Source organism: Hirundo rustica, chromosome 11 (assembly GCF_015227805.2).
Source record: "Hirundo rustica isolate bHirRus1 chromosome 11, bHirRus1.pri.v3, whole genome shotgun sequence".
In the NCBI taxonomy this organism is placed as follows: domain Eukaryota; kingdom Metazoa; phylum Chordata; class Aves; order Passeriformes; family Hirundinidae; genus Hirundo; species Hirundo rustica.
The window spans coordinates 4,542,592-4,562,984 of NC_053460.1; the positions used below are offsets into that span (position 1 = coordinate 4,542,592).

Below are 20,393 nucleotides of genomic sequence, written 5' to 3' on the forward strand. Positions count from 1 at the left end.
TGCTCAGCTGCCCAGCCAAGTCTGCAGGCACTGACTTACTCGAGCATTCGGGTTACTGTGAGCAACATTTCTGAGGTTTAAGCAATGAGCACCAAAGTGTAAAGCAGTGGAGGGAACCACAATTCATTTATGGGGCTGCACACAGACATTTACAGCTTTATCTGATGTGCACTGACAGAACCCAGGCTTTCTGCACTGAAGTCATCACTTCCTGGGAACTGACACCTAGAGTTTTTTACTGCAGCTAAGGGCATAGTTTGCCATATTTGTTCAGCTCTAGGGTACAATAAAAGGGAGAAAACGAGACAGGAAAGACTTCAAACCAGGCTTTCCTTAGGCATTTTGACCACACAGGGAAAATTTTTCTTACTTTCAGCCTTGCCCTTGCAGTGAGTCCAGTTCTACCCCACCGTTTTGACAGCTACCTTTCCAACTTAAAAAAAAAAAACAACCAACAAACAGCTGGGAATGTTTTGCCTGCTGTTGTCACAAACAGCAAATGAGACAAGACTGAAGTACAATGAAGAAGATTTTATAATTCTTCACTGTACTTCAATACAGTTTTACATATAGAGGTATGTAAAATAATAGTTTAAGCCCCTTGTCTCTTTAGTATATTTAGGCCTCAATTCTGCAAATAGTTTGTTCTCAAATACAGCGGCTTTAACAGGGTAGTGGGTGACACGGGGTCCAACTGAGCTTCCTGCACAATCAAGATCTCACATTGTTTTTGTACAACCACAACATAGTAGAAAAATATTTTAGAAAACAGGAAAATGTGGGAGCAAAACTCTTAAAAGGTGTAAGAAGATTAAACTACTTGTAGCTTATTTATTATTCCAATGAGGAAGAATAATATCTACTTCAAGAACATCTACTGTTGGCAGTATTTTTTTTAAGATTAACTGATCCTGGAACTGCTTTCTGAAGGATTTTCTACTCTCAGTTTTGGGGTGCAAAGGTTCAGTCAGAGAGGAAAAGCCACCTGGGATCAGCTATAGTACAAACTTTACTCACAGGATTAAACTCTTCTGCTTTAAAAAGACAGCTCACAGGAGAAAAACTGTTCAAGGGATTAAATGTCTGCATATGCAAAGCTTTGGTCAACATAAGTAAATTTATCTCTCTGCTGAAAAAGGAAGTATTTGCTCTGCACCTCAACTACTTCATTTCTTAGTCAATAAGTAGGAATACAAGTTTACTATTAAGAAAACAGCGAATGTTTTAAAGGCAGGTTTTTCTTTTTGCTCACAGGAATAGGAAACCGAACACTTGCTTCAGACCAGGGTTACAGCCCTGCAAAAATTTGTACCCAGGCAAGGAGGGAACTAAATAGGAACCTGCATGTTACTGAGAAACAGAACACCTGAAATTGCAAGAGACAAGGCACTCAAAAAATTATCCTTTAAAAGTAAATTACATGACATCCCTTGCTACTGGCATGTGTGTTATTCAGAATACAAGAACAGGCTTGTCCAGGTAGCAAACTGTTCCCAAGTTTTTCCTTGCAACAGCATCCTTCACATACATGCTTCTAGGGGATTTTGCCATCTGAAAAGATGTGGCAATAAGTGGGATTTGCTGACCCAGATTTTGGCTTTGATTCTTCATGAGTTTATTCTGTGATTCTCTCCCTCCCTCGCTTGCTTTCTGGTCAGCAGGATGGGGGCTTTGCTGTGCTTTTTTTCAAGCTGATATTCATTACTGGGACTCATAAAACAGCACAGGATTCTCTGCTCCCATTTATTATCAGCCACGGGAACAGTGGAGTGTCCCAGGGCTGCAGGAAGCCAAGGCCCATGGCAAGCACAGAGCTGTACAAAACCTTCACGCTGCTGATACAAATCCCAGCGTTGCACCTCCAGCACTGCAACTCAGACTTGGGCAGACCTGCAAGGGAAACCTGCCACTCTTCTGGCTTAACCCAGGGGACACACAGAGCTGCTGGGAATTGCTAGAAATGCCCTTTTCCTGCTTAAAATATTCCCTGCTGGGCTGTGGTCCTTGTATGACCTCTCCACACCAGCAGCATTGGCTGGACTGGCACTTAAAACAAAAGGCAGGTTCTCCAAGGAGACTAAAATAAAGCATTACTAAAAACCCAGTGGAAACATTGACCGTGGGGACTCCCTGGCACAAAGAGCGTGGTCAAGCACCGAGCTGAACGTGTGACTGTTGTGCTTGTCAAGGCTTCCTGCTCTGTTTGTTTTTCCTTCTGACTACACTCGATTGCCAAGAAGCGAATAAAACAACACGAGCCACAGGGATGGAAGCGTGGCTTCAAGGCTAAAAGAAAGGACATCACAGGAAAGGCAGGCAGTACTGTCATGACTGAAATTCCAAAGCCTTTTTCCTGGGACTCTTCCTACATTCGGTGCTCAGCAGCTTATGAAATTACACTGTAAGGTTTTTTCCAATCTCTTCCAAAAGGTTCTTCCAGTTATTTCACTATCAAGGGTAGCAACCCCCTCATAATCATCCACACAACACCATGATCACACCTTGTGCTTCACAAATTGAAAGCAGAAGAGCAGAAGCCTAGCCCAGCTCAAGGAGGCCCTGTTATTCCTGATACTAAAGAGCTCACACTTCATCAAAAGCTAAATTTAGCTCCTCTTTCCAGGCCTCAAGAGCTTGTGGCCTATGAGCCAGCTTCAGCAACACCTTCTTTCACACCTGCTATCCCAACTGGATAGAAAGAGGATAGATAGAGTGAAGAAAAAATTCTGAGATTTTGCCTGCTGCTCATGGAAAGGACCAGGGATCACATCATTTGGCAGGGGCAAAGAAAACACAAGCCCTGGGTCCACGATCCCCAGAAACATGACGGTCCATGGCTCCCACATGGGACAATGGGAATCCCCAAATGCCAGGCAGTGAAATGCTCAGATAGCTGTGCTTATTCAATAAACACTGAGTGGGAAGAACTCCACACATGAAAATGACTTTTAAACCTGAACCCAGCCCGGATTAAGCTTCTGCTGCCTGGGAACCAGGTCTCCCTCTGAAACCCAGGTAGACACGTCCTGTTACCGTGATCAGATTTCCAAAGAGGAGCTGCATCACCTCCGGCACTGCCTGTCAGATTTCATGTGTTAAAATAGGTTGGGATGGGTCAGTGTTGCCATGGGAGGGCTTCGGGATGATGTAAGGAAAGGTAATGGCACTCTTCCCTCTCTGACTCATTACTGTGCACTAATGAGCCAGAAATAGACCCTGGTGACAGCAGACAGAGGGGATGAAAACTTGAACAAGGACAGGGGCTCTCCTGTGGCATCTCGCACAGAATTGTTTAGGTTAGAAAATACCTCTAAGATCAAATTCAGCATTTAAGCCAGCACTGCCAAGCTCATCACTAAGTCATGTCCTCAGGTGCCACATCTACATCTTTTAAACACTTCCAGGGATGGTGACTCAATCACTGCCCTGGGCAGCCGACGCCCTGAGAACACTTTTGGTGAAGCATTTTTTCCTAACAGTCAATCTAAAATGAAGTCTCAAAAATGAAAAATTGGGAAAGGCTGTGATTCAAAGTACTAAACTGTTTCATTTTATGTCAAATCATGTCAATAATATCTCACAGTATTAAAGAACTTACAATGCAGCATGTGCAAAAACATAGATCAAAATATAAAATTTATATTAATCAGATTAAATAAATTCGGGGTAGTCAAAACCGTTCATTTAGACATTTTTACATAAATACACACGCAATTTATTTAAAGGCTTTGGGAAAAAAATAAAAATACCAATTTCACCCAAAGTGCACTTCAGAAGAAACAGTACTGGGAACATGTTTTGGACTAGTTTGACTTGTTCCACTATCATACATTTCCTGATAGTAGAGCTGGACATTACATCAGAGCATGCTGCTGCTCAGATTAGCAGCGCAGAAAGATTTCATAAAAAACTGGAAGTCACCATTTCCCAGAGGTTTATTGAAGTCTCTCAGAAATCTGGAAATAACTGAACTATGCAAGGGCTTTCTCAGCTCCTCAGCTAAAGTGTCTTTTGGATACCTCTACTCTTTGTTACATATACTAGAGAATTTCTGCTGGACTCAACTACTTCATAAATCCAGCTTTTTCAACTCGATTTCTTCAGCAGACTAAACATAACTTTGAGAATTGTTTTGGATTCTTGAATACACATTACAACTGTATAAGGGAAACCTAATTTTATACTTGCTCCAATCTGACCACATCTGATGAATCAAGATACTACTAAGGATCAAGTCGTATTAAAAACATTTTTAAAAGTTTGTATTTTGAATTATGTTGAAATTCCCATAGTTATAATGTAATCTGATCCAGAGTGCCCAGCCAGGCAGCAATAAATGAAGTCCAGCTCACTCTACCTCTTTATGAGTCTGATGAGGTTACATAAAGACACCAATCTTTTTGAAGAAAATACCAAAGTATTCATGCTAAGATGTTACTGTTTCACAAACATAATTATTTATGCTTTTGGTATGCTGGTTCTTTTTTTTTTTTTAGGAGACAAAATGTAAGGCTGCTCCAGATTACAGCCTACCAATTTCCTTTCCACTCGGCAGGAAGCTGTGGGTTCAAGCTTTATCTTGTATTCCATTAAGGAGACCCAAAAAGGCAGCTGCCATAAACTACAGAATAAAGACTTGGAAACAGAATCTGGAAAGGCAGGTGCAACTATTCCATCTGTTGAAACAGATATAAACATAAATGCTAGCACTACTAGGGAAATTTATGGAAAAAGCAGAATCAAAATTATCACGAGAAAATCAACCAGCTTGAGAAATTCAGACTACTTTCTGTCTAATTAATTCCATTAATGCATTAGGCAAGGAACATTTCAACAATAATAAGGACCCTAATCTAGCTGTTGGGAAATCACGGCTTGTCTTCACGGTCCTACATTTCCTGGATGAAATACATTTACACCATAGTCATGGCTGTATAATCAACTGAAAAAGTAAAATCCCAAAGGGTAACAAATAAACTATCTTCAAAACAACGTTGAGAACCATGCAAGAGTTAAGTTGAAGCCAGTTTGGTATTTTTAAGTTATGACCTTTCAAAGTTCTTCGGGGGCCATGGAGCTTTTTCCTACTTACTCGAGTATTTCCAAAGCTCAGTGCTGTAGAGTGCTTTTCTGTCATTAAAACTTGCAGTGACCTAAAGGGGCCTATAAAGCCTCACAAGTGGATGAAGAAATCTGGAATAATGTAAACACAGCGTCTTCTGCTTGAAAACAACACTTCAGAGAACCAGCATATACAGACATCCATACAAATACACTGAAATATTTCAGTGAAGATTGAGCATATTTTAAAAATAGGTATCTGTCAGTTCCAGTGCAAATTTTGGGCTTACTATATGAATTCAAGGACAAAACTTTCAATTTTTTTCATGCAGGAATAGGACTATATGTAAAAATACAATCGTTCCAGGCCTGTATCAATGTGCACAAATTTAGCAAGAAGATTTAATCACCGTGGCCCAGAATTTCCATTCTGACTGTTGACCACCACAAAGAGTTCGAGAGCTATCACCCCGAACAAATTTTCTGGTGGTTAGATAATTTGACAGCACCAAGTTCTTTGCCTTCTCTGAGTCCATCTAATTTAGATTTCACGCACAGAAAACAGCAAGAAGTTGAAGGAGATTCCCAGTAAGAGAGAAAGAAAGTTGTACTTTTATGTTTACTGTACCTGCAGTAGGACAGTACCCCCCGGGATCGTGAGCTGTAAACAGTACTTAGGGGCATTCTCCCAGGAGAGCAGTTGAACATCTTCAATAGCACTGTAGGAAATGGAGTTTTCCATGTACCCAGTTGGCTGCAAGAAAACAACGGAGAAGGGAAAAAAATGTTTACTTAGCCATCCTAAGTTTCACAATTTCAAAGCAAGAACAGCACTACGAAAATTACTCTTGGTGTTGAAAGTATCTGCAAAATCTAATTGAAAAGCAAAATTTCTACCCAGGTCATTCAAGCGAGAGACCCATCCAGCCACCTTCCTCCAACTCATTCAAATGTTAAGATCACTCACATAAAAACAAAACCAGGCCACTCCAAGGTGCCTGAAATACACAAACATCAAACTGTCTTGGACCTAAAGATCAATGGAAGCTAATTCCAGGTTGAATTCAGCTATGAATGGGTCTGTCCATGCATAGGCTGTCATTGCATGAAGAGTCTTAATCACACAGAAGGATCAGCACTGTCCTAAGGCAAGATTGCTTTATTCCACACATCCTCGTTCTTTTCCTCAGCTGAAATTTTGATAGACCACATCATCAAGATCCAGACTCTTTCATTTGACAGTGGTTCTTGGGGCTCCAAAGATACAGCCCTCAAGTTTCAGACTCAAGCAAAAGCAAAGCAACCAACGTACTCATCTTGGCCTATAGGTTAAGTGCTGGTTTCCTGCTGAGAGTCCTGATGGTTTACAATCAAAGTCACAATTAAAACATAAATACGTAACTGCATTTTGCAATTAAATGTACAATACAAACTGATAGTTTCAGGAAAACAAACTTAAATATGAAACTCCTTGTTAGTATCCCTGTAATTCTTAGGCATTACAGAAGTACAATTATCTCTGAGATAAGCTGAAATATAAATGTATCTGTGCAAGCACACATGAAATTATGTCTTAAACCAAGTAAATACACATTGCTATAGCTGTGTATCTATTGAGTATGTGTACATACATTGTACTTTATGCAAGTAATTTTTAAAGTAATTGAATATTTAACAGAGGTCCTCCAAAGACATAATTTACTTTGCTGTGCTACAGCATAAGTGAACTGATCAGTATTGCTGTGGCAGAGAAACTATTTTCATACAGAAATAATTAATCCCACCTCATGGATAAACCATAGACGTGACCATGTCTCTGAAGAGAATAGAGCTCATTACATTTATGAATTATTTTCTCACTATTGCTGATTTGCATGTAACTTCAACTTCTCAAACTCACTCCCACTGTGCCCAATACATAAGTTATTTTTAACTGACAGTCTTGTAATAATGAAGGCAAGGGAGAAACCACGTCTTATTTCGGGGTCAAACAGGGCCAACTCCTATAATCACAACACAGGATTCCTGGGGGCGAGTGTGAAATAAGCAAATTGCATTTGGAACGTCTCTGCTTCTAATTGGTACAACTCTCTTCCATAAGTTAAGTGGGTGGTGCATCTGGAAACCCTACTTTGGAATTAGACACTTCATACATGTTTCTAAGCCCATAAACGTCATCCACCAAAAACGCAGTGACAGCCCTGTCACCCACCTTTGCTGTTACAAGAACTCAGCTGTCTTTTCAGCAAGAAAAACCCAGCGAGCCACAGAGCTCAACCTCAATGTCTTTTTCTCCAACTGTTTTTGCAGCAGCGCCCATTTAGCACCGGCCCTGGGTGAAAACAATTTTCACTGTCTCTTTAACGAAAACCTTGTTATGCAGGAAGTATGATAAACTTCTGCTTATTCATTTACCCACAATATTGTTCTACACTAGTGACTGGAATCCCAGTGGCTTAATGCTGATACTGTACGTCATGCATTGCCTGCTGGAGAGTAATTATCTCGTTCTCACAGGAAGCCAAAGGCCCAAGATCCTTTGGTAATCAGCATTACAACACTCAGGGAAAAAATATCAAAACAGCCAACATAAAATCTAGTATGCTCAGGGGGCAAAGTTATCAAAAACATGCTCTGAAAGACCGGAGAAGGGAGAATTCCAGAACCAGTTAATGCAAATATAAAATGAAATTAATCAAAGCCATTTAAATTTCTCTTTTAAGAAGGTGCTGACTGCCCTTAATACCCTCCATTAACTTCAAAGAGGATTTGAGGAATTCTCACAGAATCTGTACCCAAGAGAAGCTTCTCCTATACCTTAAATCATCCATTTCAACAGCATTAAAGACAACTGAGCCAGTTCAACCACAGCTCTGTAGCCTGGGATTTCATCCCAGGCATACACTTCTCACAGGACAGTCCTTTTCCTTAAGGAGAATGGAGGAGCCAAGTTCCACAGTTTGCCAAGGATGGGAGGACTACCTAAACCAGAAGATGGAATTATGCAGATGGTCAGTCACCCTAAATGAAAGCCAATGACATTCACAATGTAACATTCATATAATCCCATGTCCACAGCTTCTATCTAGCTATACTGCACGCATACAGTTGTTTGCCGCTAACTCAAAAAATGAGCACCCTAAATACACTTCAATCCCTGTAAGCATCATCACATGCATTGCTTCTTTCACTAAAAACACCGTGTTCTGAGAAGTGAAATATTTTCAGTTCTGAAAACACCTGTTTACAGGCAGCTTCACCTCTGTTTCACAATTGAGTGTGTCTAAAGCACAGTGATTTATCACCGCAGAGCACTCCTTAAAATTGTGCTGTCCAACACTGAGGACTATGCTCCCACATCAGCGCTGGGCAGGGAAATGCCCTGGAGAAGCAACAAAAGAGAGCTGTCATCAGACCTGAGTCTTCCCAGAGCTCACAGAGTTGTGGTGCTCCTCACAGAGACCACGACACTCACAAGCAGAAGGTCAGCCCCACACAAAGGTGTCCTTTTCCTAACCTCTCCACACACAGATGCAAGGACAGAGCCCTGCTCCTCAGCAGTGTTTTCTCAACACCAAGCACAGTTCAGCCATTTATCAGGAAATGGCCTGAGGTAAAACCACAGCCTGAGTCACTGGTTTCTCTTAAAACACAGGTTATTTTGGCATTCAGGTATGTGAATGTCAATCACAGTGAATCACTGTGGTTGATAAATAAGCAGTGCGAGTGCTGCACGTTCTCATGTTGCAGCTGGTCGTGCTTGCACCCACCCCCCCAGAAGCTGCATCCTCACCCCCAGGTCCCTCCATGGGAAAGTCAAATTAGAACAACACGCAAGGCCAGAAATGCGGATTCAGAGGTTTGAAAACACCTAAAATGAGACAGATCCTCAGCGGGTCACCACGAAGCATCTGGCATCAATACCAGTCTCAAGCAGCATTCCCACCTCCATCCACCCACTTTGTCTCTGCCCGTACAAATATTTGTCTGGCTGTGGCGTCAGGCAGATCAGGGAACACATCCAGTTTTTGCCAGATTACTTTTGAGCTCTTTCAGCCCCATTTCTAACATGAAACAGAAAATAGTATGTTAACATAACTTAGGGACAACATATAGGGGAGCTGAGGACCTCAATACTTCAGTTTTATTATTGGTATCAGACAGCCTAAAGCCACAGCATCCTGTGCAGCAGTATGTCAAGTTCAGTTGAAAAAGCCTTTATTTAAGAAAATAATAACTCTTATTTTATAGTTGTCATTTTTGAAAGGAGATTTATATTTCCTGGCAAAGTCTGAAATCTATGAAAGGAAGATAGATAATGAACTTTTCTACCTCACTCTATAAAATTAATCCCTGACTTAAGAAAGTTTGGCCAGAGAATCTACGTATGTCAGCTTACAGATTTACAGTTACAGTTTGAACTTCTGATTGTTTGCTGTTGTACATGTTCAGAAAAACTGTAAGGGATTCATAAATGAAAATGCAATTTATTACAACAAAAACCCCACAAGGAAACATTTTTCTCTTCCCATTAGCCTTTAGCCCCCTAACAAAACATGCAACTTCTCTGCTGGGAAATCAGGTATGTTTTAACCTCAGTGAGAACTTGGTCTTTTTTCAGTTCCATAAAGATTTATTAATCATACAGCTCTGAAACTTTGCACCAGAATAGGCACACACCAAACCCTACTACAAATCAAATCTTAGGGGAATCCAGGCCTCCCAAAACTGGAAGAACATCTAGGCTCCTGCGTAAGCCTGGTTGTCTCTTGTGTTTCTGGGAAAAGTCGGCAGCAGCAAACTACTCAATAATGCAAAAATCTGCCCACTTGCTTCCATGGGAAATTCCAGAATTCCAAAAGGGAAAGAATAAACATGACGTCCACTGTTAATACGAGGCTTGTATGCGCTTACTCATATAATAATGCACTAAATCTTCAGCTGCACATTTTCCAAAGAAAGCACCTAGAAAAGATGAATTCTACAAATAGAAACAGTTATTTGCATTAAAACATATTTAGACTGACAACTCCCACCAACACAACAACAAGGGAGAATGATTTTCCCAGTTAAATACTCCAGATGGTGGGGGGAAATGGGGCTATTCCAGGCCCTTTCTCTTCCACTCTCAGGTGCTTATTTCTCTCTTGGCTGCTCTTAAGAGTGAGCCATGCTCCTGCTGTAGCCCAGGATGCCAAGCGTGCTGTATCATACGTAAGTTTCCATACCCAAATAACCTGCTAAATAACACACAAGGAAGAGCTGATTGCTCTCAAAACTTTCATGGGAGTGGAGACTATTCAGCTGATACTGAAGGGTAATGGACTCTGAAACTGCTGAAAACAATGGCTGATTTGTAATAAATCTCTGTTAGAAGACATCCATGGCTCCAGAGAACGTCCCGGCAAATATAGATATTTCAGATAAGGGCAATTAACATCTTTGCTCATTAACTACAGAACCTATCAGAAGACATTTATCAAGTTCAGCAATTAGTAGTACTATGCCACAATATGCAGTACAGTACAATTTGTCTTATTCTTGACATGGAAGAACTTACTGCCACGCTCACTTGTTATAATGACTTGAGAGAGTCAATGTTAATCTCAGGGATTAACCTGATAACAAAACAGACAAAAAGACTAACAGCAAAGAGACACCCAACTTTGCCCCACAACTACACAAAGGTAATTCTGAGCTTTCTTGGAACAACATTCTCACCTAATCTATCGGACTTCCCAGCCTCCCAACCTGCCCATCATCACCATTCCCTCCCCACTCCTCCAGGTAAGTAGGTGGTTTTATGTGTTGGACCTCAAGAAAAGATTCCATCTGCTCTGTGTAGTGAAATGGGTGCTCAATCCAACCACCCATGGGGTCTCCCCATGGGGCAAATCTAAATTATTTCTGCTTGGAGCTGCATTGTTCCTAAGTATCTCCAAGTTGGGAATTGATGCTTGGCGGGGTTTTGGTCAGTTGGGTTTGAAATTTTTTGGTACATGGAAACAAATTTGGTCACTTTGACCCAAATCTTCAGCGAGGTTCCATGTCAGTCAAAGTCAAGGGTGTTATTAGTCCAGTAGTGATGACAGGAAAAAGAGGGAGGGGGTTTTCCAGCACAGTACTCTGTGTGTGGGTGGCTGTGTGTATAACCATCCATGCATGTCTGTGTGTGTATAAATGTACACACACACACCTGTCTCTTTCTTTATACAGAGAGATAAAAGATAGCAGAAATATATCCCACATGCTCCACACAAAAATACAGCAGCAACTGTCATAAGCTCAGTGTAAAGTAGCTCAGGTTCAGTGACAGGATTTAATTGAGGAAGACCAGATCCTCCACAGAGCTGGTCATCCAAAATAAATCAGTGGAACTTCACTGATTTACACCAGCTGGGAATCTTAACTCAGAAATCCAACAGAAGTTCAACCAAATCTAGCTCAGCAGCAAAAATGTGCATAAATCTCTTTCTTTCCTCTAAATATTTAAGACAACCAAGACTGGAGGCTGTTGCATTAATTAACCTTACAAAACTGATAAAAATATAAGAGCTGCCAGTAAGAAACAGCTTACCCCACACTGTGCAGGGGGAAAAAAAAAACCCTTCCAATCTGCAGTAGGGCTGGAATATCACTTATGTGGAGTTTTAGCAAAGGGACAGGCCAAAACTGTCCATCAAAGAGCTGACAAGAAAAAACTGGTCTCAAGATTAGGACATATGAGCTTAAAATATGTAAAACCTGTGCGGCAGACACCAGCAGTGGGAAGCACTTCAAATTAATTCAGATCTGAAGCAAGTTAAAAGCACAGAAGAGAAGTTCATTATTAAGCAAAAGGGAAAATAAGGTCATGTAATGGAATATGTGCCATGACAGGAGAGTAAAATAAGCAGGAAAAATGTACTATTTAGCTGAAATTCATATCGATTTATTTTTTTAAAACAAGGACATTCTTTTATTTTACTGTCAAACCCAGGTGAAGGAGCACTTCTGAAGGCTCGCTTATTTGAATTTCTGAGAGCAAAATAAGACATATCTTGACGATTTTCTGAAGAGGCCCATTATCAAGATGACCTTGTGTAAGCAGACTGTAAGAAATCAACCCTTTCTCTCTGGCCAGCTTAACATGACAAAAGCTTGAGACCTCCTGAGACTTCCAGTAGCACTGAATGTTACACCGGTTGCCATGCTGGTGTCCAAAAAGCTCTAAGGTCAAGCTTATCTAAGAAACCTTGTCTCCTGCTGTCAGACCTCTGCTAACAGAGATGAGGACATGCTGCCAGGTGCACCCACCCCACTGCAGAGCTGGAGGCTGACCACAGCTTGCCACTGAGATAGTGGCCAAATCTGCCAGATCATTGCCAAGGGGCAGGAATTGGTCCCAGGCCAGAAAGCAGGAATAGAAAGGGAGGAGACACTGCCAGACACAGCGAGACTTTCACAGACACTGGCCTGACTGCCCTGCCAGGTGGAGCATCTCTGCTTGGAGCAGCAACTCTCCAGGCGTGCACTGAAGACTTCAACACCTCCCAAGGAATGTAAAGAACTCGAAGAGCAGCATTACTATTCCCCACTTTTCAACAGAGAAGAATATCTCAGTTAAGGTTGCAGCTGCACCATGCCCTTGATCACACCTGATGGAACATGAGAAGCCTGAGAGATGTGGGAGAAGAACTCAGACTTCCTGACTCCAGCCATGTGAATCAGCTTCAAAAACATCCCCCTCCTCCAAAACTGGGTCACTAATTTGTAAGAACTCCTTAGCACGGTTCATGTTCTCCGTCTTTTTGCATTTATCACTGCAGTCCATGAAACTCTCCTTTGGGAAGAAATACTCCCCAGCCTTGACAAGATGGGTATGTTATTTATCCAACTTCCTTGAAATTTCTTCAGTAAAGAAAGGACATCACCAGCCAAAATACAGCAAGTACTCAGAGGAGCAGCAGTAGAGAATCAGGGACTTCTTGCAGAAAGACTGTACACACACCTACTTCTGTAAGACAGTTGTTAGAGGAATACTGAAAAATCCCTAATTTTTGCCCAGAATATGATATACCTACCGAGTGCTAAACAGATCTTAGGTCACTATAGCAACGATGATTTAACAGAAAACAAAACCACATCCTTGTTCAAGGCTGCTCTCTATTATCAATTCTCTTTCAACAAATCAGCTGTGTCACACTCTATGAAGATGCATCAAGTGCTGCTAAATCAGAGAGGAGAGAGTGTTAGGTGTAAGGATTTCAGACCAAGCAGACACAATATAAGCTAGATTAAAATGCCACCCTTCAATGAAAGGTCATCAGCTGGTTTCAAATACAAAGGTGGCACCTGGATAATCAGTCTGTTGAATAACTGGAAGCTGTACTGTTAACAGGAGACCTCTGTGCAGCTGGGTTTTTCAGAACTGGTTTAGGTACTGGCAAGAGCAGGTTCCAATTGCAGATCATCCTTGCACTTGTAGTGGTTTTTACTTCTGGTTAACAGATCCCCAAAGGCAGGCTGTTCACTATCTCTGTTAGGTCAACAAAAGGTGAAGAAGGAAACCACATTCGTTATCAGTAGGGTCATATCCACTGCGCAAGGATCTGATCCTCCCATGGAAAATTTTAGGGTTTTACAAACCAGAAAGGCTGAAGGCAGCTGTGAGGGAAGCAACACATTTACCTCTATCACCTGGGAATATGTCAAACCTGAAAGGTCATCCAAGTGTAAATTAATGAATTTGTAAGAAACTGAGCTATGTCAGGTCCCATCAGAAATACAGAATCTGAATCACGGACTCTGTAATACTGACAATTCTCACCACCTCCTCAATGTTCATACCAACTCATTTCTTACTACAATTTATTTACAAGAAATTAAATTGTTGCAAAACTAAACATAGCATAAATAAAATATACATTAAGTCCTGATTTCCATTTCAAGAAGCATTCTCCAACATTACTTATGTTCATGCCTTTTACCTGTAGAACACTGAATCCCTCAGACACTTAGACACTCAAACAATTTCCATTAACAATTTTTTCCTCTTCTTTTTAATCCACCCTTAACCCTGCAGTTCCAGGAAACCACATCCAGTCTCAATTTGATGAACAAGTACAGAATGGGGAGTGCAGTAACCCAGCTAAGCTTCTGAATTCCCAACAGGGAATGCTCTAATCTCATCATTTTTGGAGAAAATACGAGCAGGTCTTGAGTTCCCAGGAAAAATACTAACACAGCTCTGTGCTGTACAAAGAGAAGAACAGAAAGGACATGCAGCAAAGCCTTCAAAAAAGCTATAGATATCCTGCTAATGACAGTCTCACTAAACTCACACTGCTATTAGGAAAAAAAACCAACAGGCACCTCCTGGGGATGAGTCAGAGCCATTTGGAATCACCTTCTGCTACAGGAGGAGGTGGAAAAATGTGCTTAAAGTGACAGTGCTTTGGCTGACCTGTCTTACCTTCTACTATAACTTGGACAGGTCTGCTTAATTTTAAGTGAAATTCATCTCTCATGTCTGCAGCAGCAATTTCGCCCTGATTCTGTGTTTCTCAGCACTACAGAATGACACGAATGCAAAGTGTCCTTTCCTTCCCTCCAGCAGGAGCTCTCCTGCAGGTACCAGCCGGTACCTCCTCCGCTGCTGGTCTCGCTCATTGTTTAACATCTGACTGGCTGTTTGTACTGGGAGGGAGTGCTGCTATTTAAACAGAGCTGACTGAAGTATGTGCAATACCTCTGAGGAAGGGAGACAGGGAGGGAATGGAGAAGGAGAGGGCAACTGCACTGAAATAGCAGAGTAAATACTGGAGAAAAGTGCCAGTTGACTGGGAAATGCACAATGGAGAGGACACAGAACACCAGTTAGAACCTAAATTACCTTTGTAAGTTCTCTTACTATGCAAAGGAAAGTGACGCTTTGGTTTAAGAAGAAAAGTAATTAAGTATTTAGCTAAAATCACAAAGGCATTGTGCTCCTGGAGAATGAAGTGGTATGAAACTGGCATACCCAACTAGCAAACTTCTTGTTTCAATACAACATTTAATAGTCGAGCAAGTTACTTTTTCAAGAAAGGTGTCCTTATCATCATCTCCACAGACACACTTTGAAAAGCAGAACAGAGAACAGCCCTACAATTAGGCACTGCGAAACTGGCAAAGCCTTTCATCTGGGTGGCTCCCGAAAGGCTGGAGAAGAATTCCAAGGAATTGCAATAGTTCCCCCAGGGATCCCAGCGCACACAGCTTTGAAGAGATGCCTCCCAGAGAAGCCCTGTTTATCAGGAGCTAATGCATCATGCTCTTCTGTCTCACAGTGTATTTTGGAAAACTAAGGCATCTTAGTCCTCCAACAGCATTTTCTGTTCCAATGGGATGATTCAGCCCTCAACAAGACACATTCACTTGTTTCCTCTGCATGCTCTGACACAGGGCTCACGTGTGGGCAAAGAAACAGATGTACCTGCCCTCCCTGCCACTGCCTGAGAGACAGCCAGGGGCTCCCACAACACACCACACCATCTAAATGCATCTCTGGGGGATGCAATTTTGGAAAAACCCAGTTACTTACACAGCCAGCAGCTAGTGATCTGAAGGCTAAAAGAAATACAAGTGCTTCCCAGGTTGCAGGAAAAATGAGCTTTCTGGGTTTCCTCTGCCTGCCTACTGGCCTTATTTATATTCCCAGACCATAGAGAAGCCACAATGCTGCTGGGAAGAATTGTGCAGCACACAATCAATCGACATAGAGATGGCTGATACACTTGAGAGTTACACACTCAGTGAAAAAAACACCCTCCCAAAACAGCAGCTTTGCATACTAGATTAGAGCAACTTCCCCCCACCCCCCTTCCCAGTTTCATATCAAAAATCTGTTTTAAAATAACTCCAGCCTTTAAGACAAGCTGAACTTTCAGGTTGTGTCAGCACAATGGCTGCAAGTTTCACTCCCACTTTTGGCAATTATGTTTTGGTTTTCAAGCTCTATTACACTGTCAGGTCTGTGCATAATTCTGCACCAACATCCTTGTCTTCTATCAGGATTACTGTATTAATTTATTTACTATCTCTAAAGGGCATACCTCATTTCTATAAAACCTTAAATATTGTAAACACAAGTTTGTAGGACTGAGTTTTCCAGTCAGGGAAGAAAGTGCACAGATACTACCATTAGCCTAAAAAATTTCCAGGAATCTGAATATCATTAGTGATCTGCCTGCCCAAAGTTAAACTGGCCGCAGATTTTCCAAGAGAAAGCCAATACTGCTGAAGTACATTAGCATTTAATGGTGAATCTGAATTCAATCCATCACAGTCTTACAGCCACCAGGGAGTGTTATACGATGTGGACTCCAAACATTGATGAAAACATGAGTTGCTTCCCTTTGGTGACATTTTGGTTTCAGCAGAATACAAAAGCTTCCAAATTAGGTGTATGTTTGAACTCTACACCTGAACACACATCCTGCATTTTGCTCACTACCGCTTGCATCAGCTTTACTCAAAGCAGGGATGGAAAAAAGGGATAAGCATTCCTGCCCTCCTCTGTGTCATTAAAATCCACAAATGCCACCACATCACTGTATGACACCACTGCTGCACAGCTCACAATCTTAACAGTGACCTAGGAATTGCCTTGGCTACGTGTTACTGCAGCACTGACAGACTCTCATGGCACTATTATGTTGAAAAATATGGCTTACCAGCAAATCAACCTGAGCAGAATGAGTATGAAGGGCTGAAAATCATTTTCCTACTTACATCTTTCCAGATATCTTTTACAGAAGAATGCTTTATATAGAGATTTCTTTATTAATTTCCCTGGAGACAAAGAAACAGGTTAAATAAATATAAAGCCTCCTAAAATAAGGCACAGCAACCATGTTTTACTTCTGAAAAAGGCCCAAGTGCTCAGCAAGCTTCAACTAGATGTTATCAAGTCATTTTAGGGAAGTATTATAATTGGAAAGGAAATACAAAGCTTGCAAGATAAAGTAATCTCTGTCTTTTTCTCTATCCTGCATTCTGCTGAGAAAGAGTTTTTTGCTTTCTGTTTCTGAAAAATATATAATTTTAAATATAGATATTTGAATATCAAATCAGATTCTGTTCTTGTTTTCTTGCAATGAATTCCAGGTTACTGGAAATGAATAAAACAGAAACCAAAACCAAATTCAACACTGTAAACAGCACAGCAGATGTTTTCCAAATACTCCAACATTTTCAAGATTTTGGATCTCTAAATTCAACTCAAAAGTTCAGAGAACAACACTGGAAATGCTTCTCTGCTTCAGATTTAAGTTCACAACTTTAACCTCAACTCATGTTCTTTGGAAAGCAAAAAATAGCCAGACTCAGATCCAAAGTACTGACAGAAAGTTCCAGTTTAACTCACATCCTAACACCTCCGCAGCCAATCCTAATAATTTTCTGCCAGTACCACTCTCGAAGCACAGATCAAAGGCTTTACTGCATGTTTGGAGCCATTCCTGTGATGCAAGGATTAGGCATGAAGAAGGAGTGTCTTATTTTCAAAGGTGCAACTGCCTGTGAGCGTATCTGGTGCATATCAGAGCATTACAAGCTCAGCCACAAACACCAGTGCCAGACAAACCACACCTCTGAAATTCTTGTCTTGTCTCCCATTTTCTTTATTATCTCATCTAAGCTCACTGTCTCTACATGCCCGCTCACAAGGAAGATATATCCAGTCATCAGCCCCCCCATTCTTTTATTTTTATTGATATTTTAAGGATTTTTTTCCCATTTCTTTCCAGTATATTGTTGATTTGTGAGGTTGTGAAACAGAGGTGGAAACTCAGTGTTCCAGCCTGATACTGTGACCTCTGCAAGATGCAGCAGCAGCGCCTCGGTGGCAGCAGATGCACTGTAGATGCCACTGAATTCTAACAGCACTTCTTAAAACACAGCCCTCATGTCTAATCCTGGCAGTAATCTATCACTAGATTAAGCATGTTATTGTCTCTAGAAATATTACATCCGGCTCTAAATATACAGCTGCAGATGCACACAAGAGTCAACAACATTGCAGAGAGAAAACTGTCTTCAGAATGAATGCAAGTCCTTGTACTGCCAAGAACAAAGGCTCCATCATGAAGACCCAAATTGGTTAATTCAGTAGCTGCACTAGGTTTCACTCATGTAGAAAAAGGAAAACATAACTCTGTCCTTCAGTAACTAAGAGCACCTTGGGCAAGTCATTAGGAAAACTGCTGGGGCACTTAGCTTAGAATCCCAGGTACTGCAGACACATTTTGTGACAAGCAACCAGTGGCTGCAACAACTTTCAGCACAAGAGTAAAGAACTGAGATTCAACCCCTAAACTTGTCATTTACTCCCTCACACATTCATGAACAGAATGAAAAGCTTGTGAGCTGCAAATTACAAGTCAATGCCAAACTTGCTGGATGAGGTTTTGAAGACGTCAGACTAGACAATCACAATGTTTCTTCTCAGGCGTTAAAAACTACGGTCCCTGACTAATGCTGCACCCATTCAGTTTTCCTAGCAGGAAAACATCATCCCAGAACAAAGAAGAATGGAAACTGTATTGTCCTTGCTGAGAAAGAAGTAGCACAGGCTTGCAACACTGCCACGACAAATAAACAGAGCTACTGACAAGGCACGTTATGAGAACTGTCCATCAACCTTACAAAAAGCATAAATAGCCGTGGCAGACCATTAAAATGTTGGACGAGAAGAGCTGAAGATGACACTTTTGGTGCCAAAAAATGTTTAAGGCATATACACAGGTGCAAAAATTCAACCATTTCACTGGCTGCTGCAGGATGATTCTACTGGTCCTCTTTACAGCATTCAAACCTGCCCTGAGCATCTGCACTTCACAGGTGCTGAAGGTCTAGAGAAAAAAAGAAAACCCATGGTGACCAAAGCTTTATGGAATTTACTTTTCTCCTTAATAATCCACATCACACAATTGGTCTCCACAATATCTAATTAAAATGCCTTCAAAATGACCGTTCTACAGGAATCTTGGATGCAAGTTACCAGACCATTCCCAGAAATTACTGCAGCCCTGTCACACAAAGATAATCTGCAGCTTCCCCGCCATTATACTTGAAGTTTGGATCCCTTGAAATCTCAGTTATCTCATGAATCATTTTAATCAATTAATGACATTCATTAGTATGGTCTGACATTATCTGGAGACAGAAATCAGCAGCTGAACCATCAGCATGTCATTAATAAAGCTGAGACTGAACCAGGCTGAGGATGGAGATGATTCAGGTGATGCTCTGCAACACTTTTGTCTTGATCTATAACCAAGTCTAATGCTCTCCAAAAAGGAATGCATCAAAGGTGTGAATTCAGACTACAGACAGAATTCAAAGGTTAAAAGATGTCCCTCTGAGTTATGTAAATACTAAAGTAAATGTAGTACAGCCATATGCAACTGCATTATGGAAAATAAGAACTACATGCTCCTGCATCTCTTCCCTTTTCTTCTGAATAGCCCCCAAATGCTCTAGGGATATCATTAAAAACATACATGTAACCAAAGAATTTTATAAATCTGAGTCTTTGCTTCTCCAATTCCAATGAGCAACCAAATAGTGCCCAGGAAAATTCAGCTCTCAGGGAATCAAATGCTAAGACTCAAATCAGACCCCCTGGTTTCTGTACTGCATTCCAGTCCTGGCATTTCAGCATGACACCAGAGCCAAACCCAGACAGTTCACTGCCCAGAAAACAGACATTCATGTGGCAAAAACTGCACTTCTGATCTAACTTGCTCATCTGGCCATGCTTGTGCACATCACACTAACATTCAGTGTCACCCAGGCACAGGTTCCTCTAGGCTCATGTTTTTGATTCTAACAGAAAAAACTTTGAGAATGCAGGATCTCAAAGTGCTGACATCAAGTGGGTTTTAGCAGAATTTAAAATGGGGATTACAGAACTGGAAGACTGCAGCAGCAGAAGTCATTCTCTCCCAGCGTTAACAGGAATCCTGCTCTCTCCCTAGAACCCAGATTCACTGGAGTGCCTGACAAAACTATCTCCATGCTAAAGTCTGTATTTATAAACTGTTAGAAATACCCTATGAAAATATTACAGGTTTTTCTTAGATTGTTTTTTGCATAGATTTTTGTTTTGTTTGCTTTTTTTAGTATTAATTAGTGCTGTATAATGCACCAGGGACCCAAAGCTAATGGCAATGACAGCTGAGGGGACACAGTCATTCTGCTGCTCTCACCAAAGCTCTACAGTTCTCAAAATACAAAACCTTACTAAGTGAACCTGTCAGTTTTTACAAGTCTATTCAGGCACTTCTGTTTATCTGAAACAATATTTA

The 20,393-nt window shown here is 41.2% G+C and overlaps 1 protein-coding gene across 2 annotated transcripts in view; it reads right to left on the bottom strand.

Moving 5' to 3' along the window:
* Window positions 1-20,393, bottom strand: part of CMIP (c-Maf inducing protein) — a 129,761-nt gene that overhangs the window by 55,567 nt on the left and 53,801 nt on the right. For both annotated transcript variants that reach the window (XM_040075342.2, XM_040075343.2), the window contains exon 2: window positions 5,690-5,815. In XM_040075342.2, coding sequence (XP_039931276.1) covers window positions 5,690-5,815 — 126 coding nt within the window. The remainder of the gene's footprint in view (window positions 1-5,689; window positions 5,816-20,393) is intronic.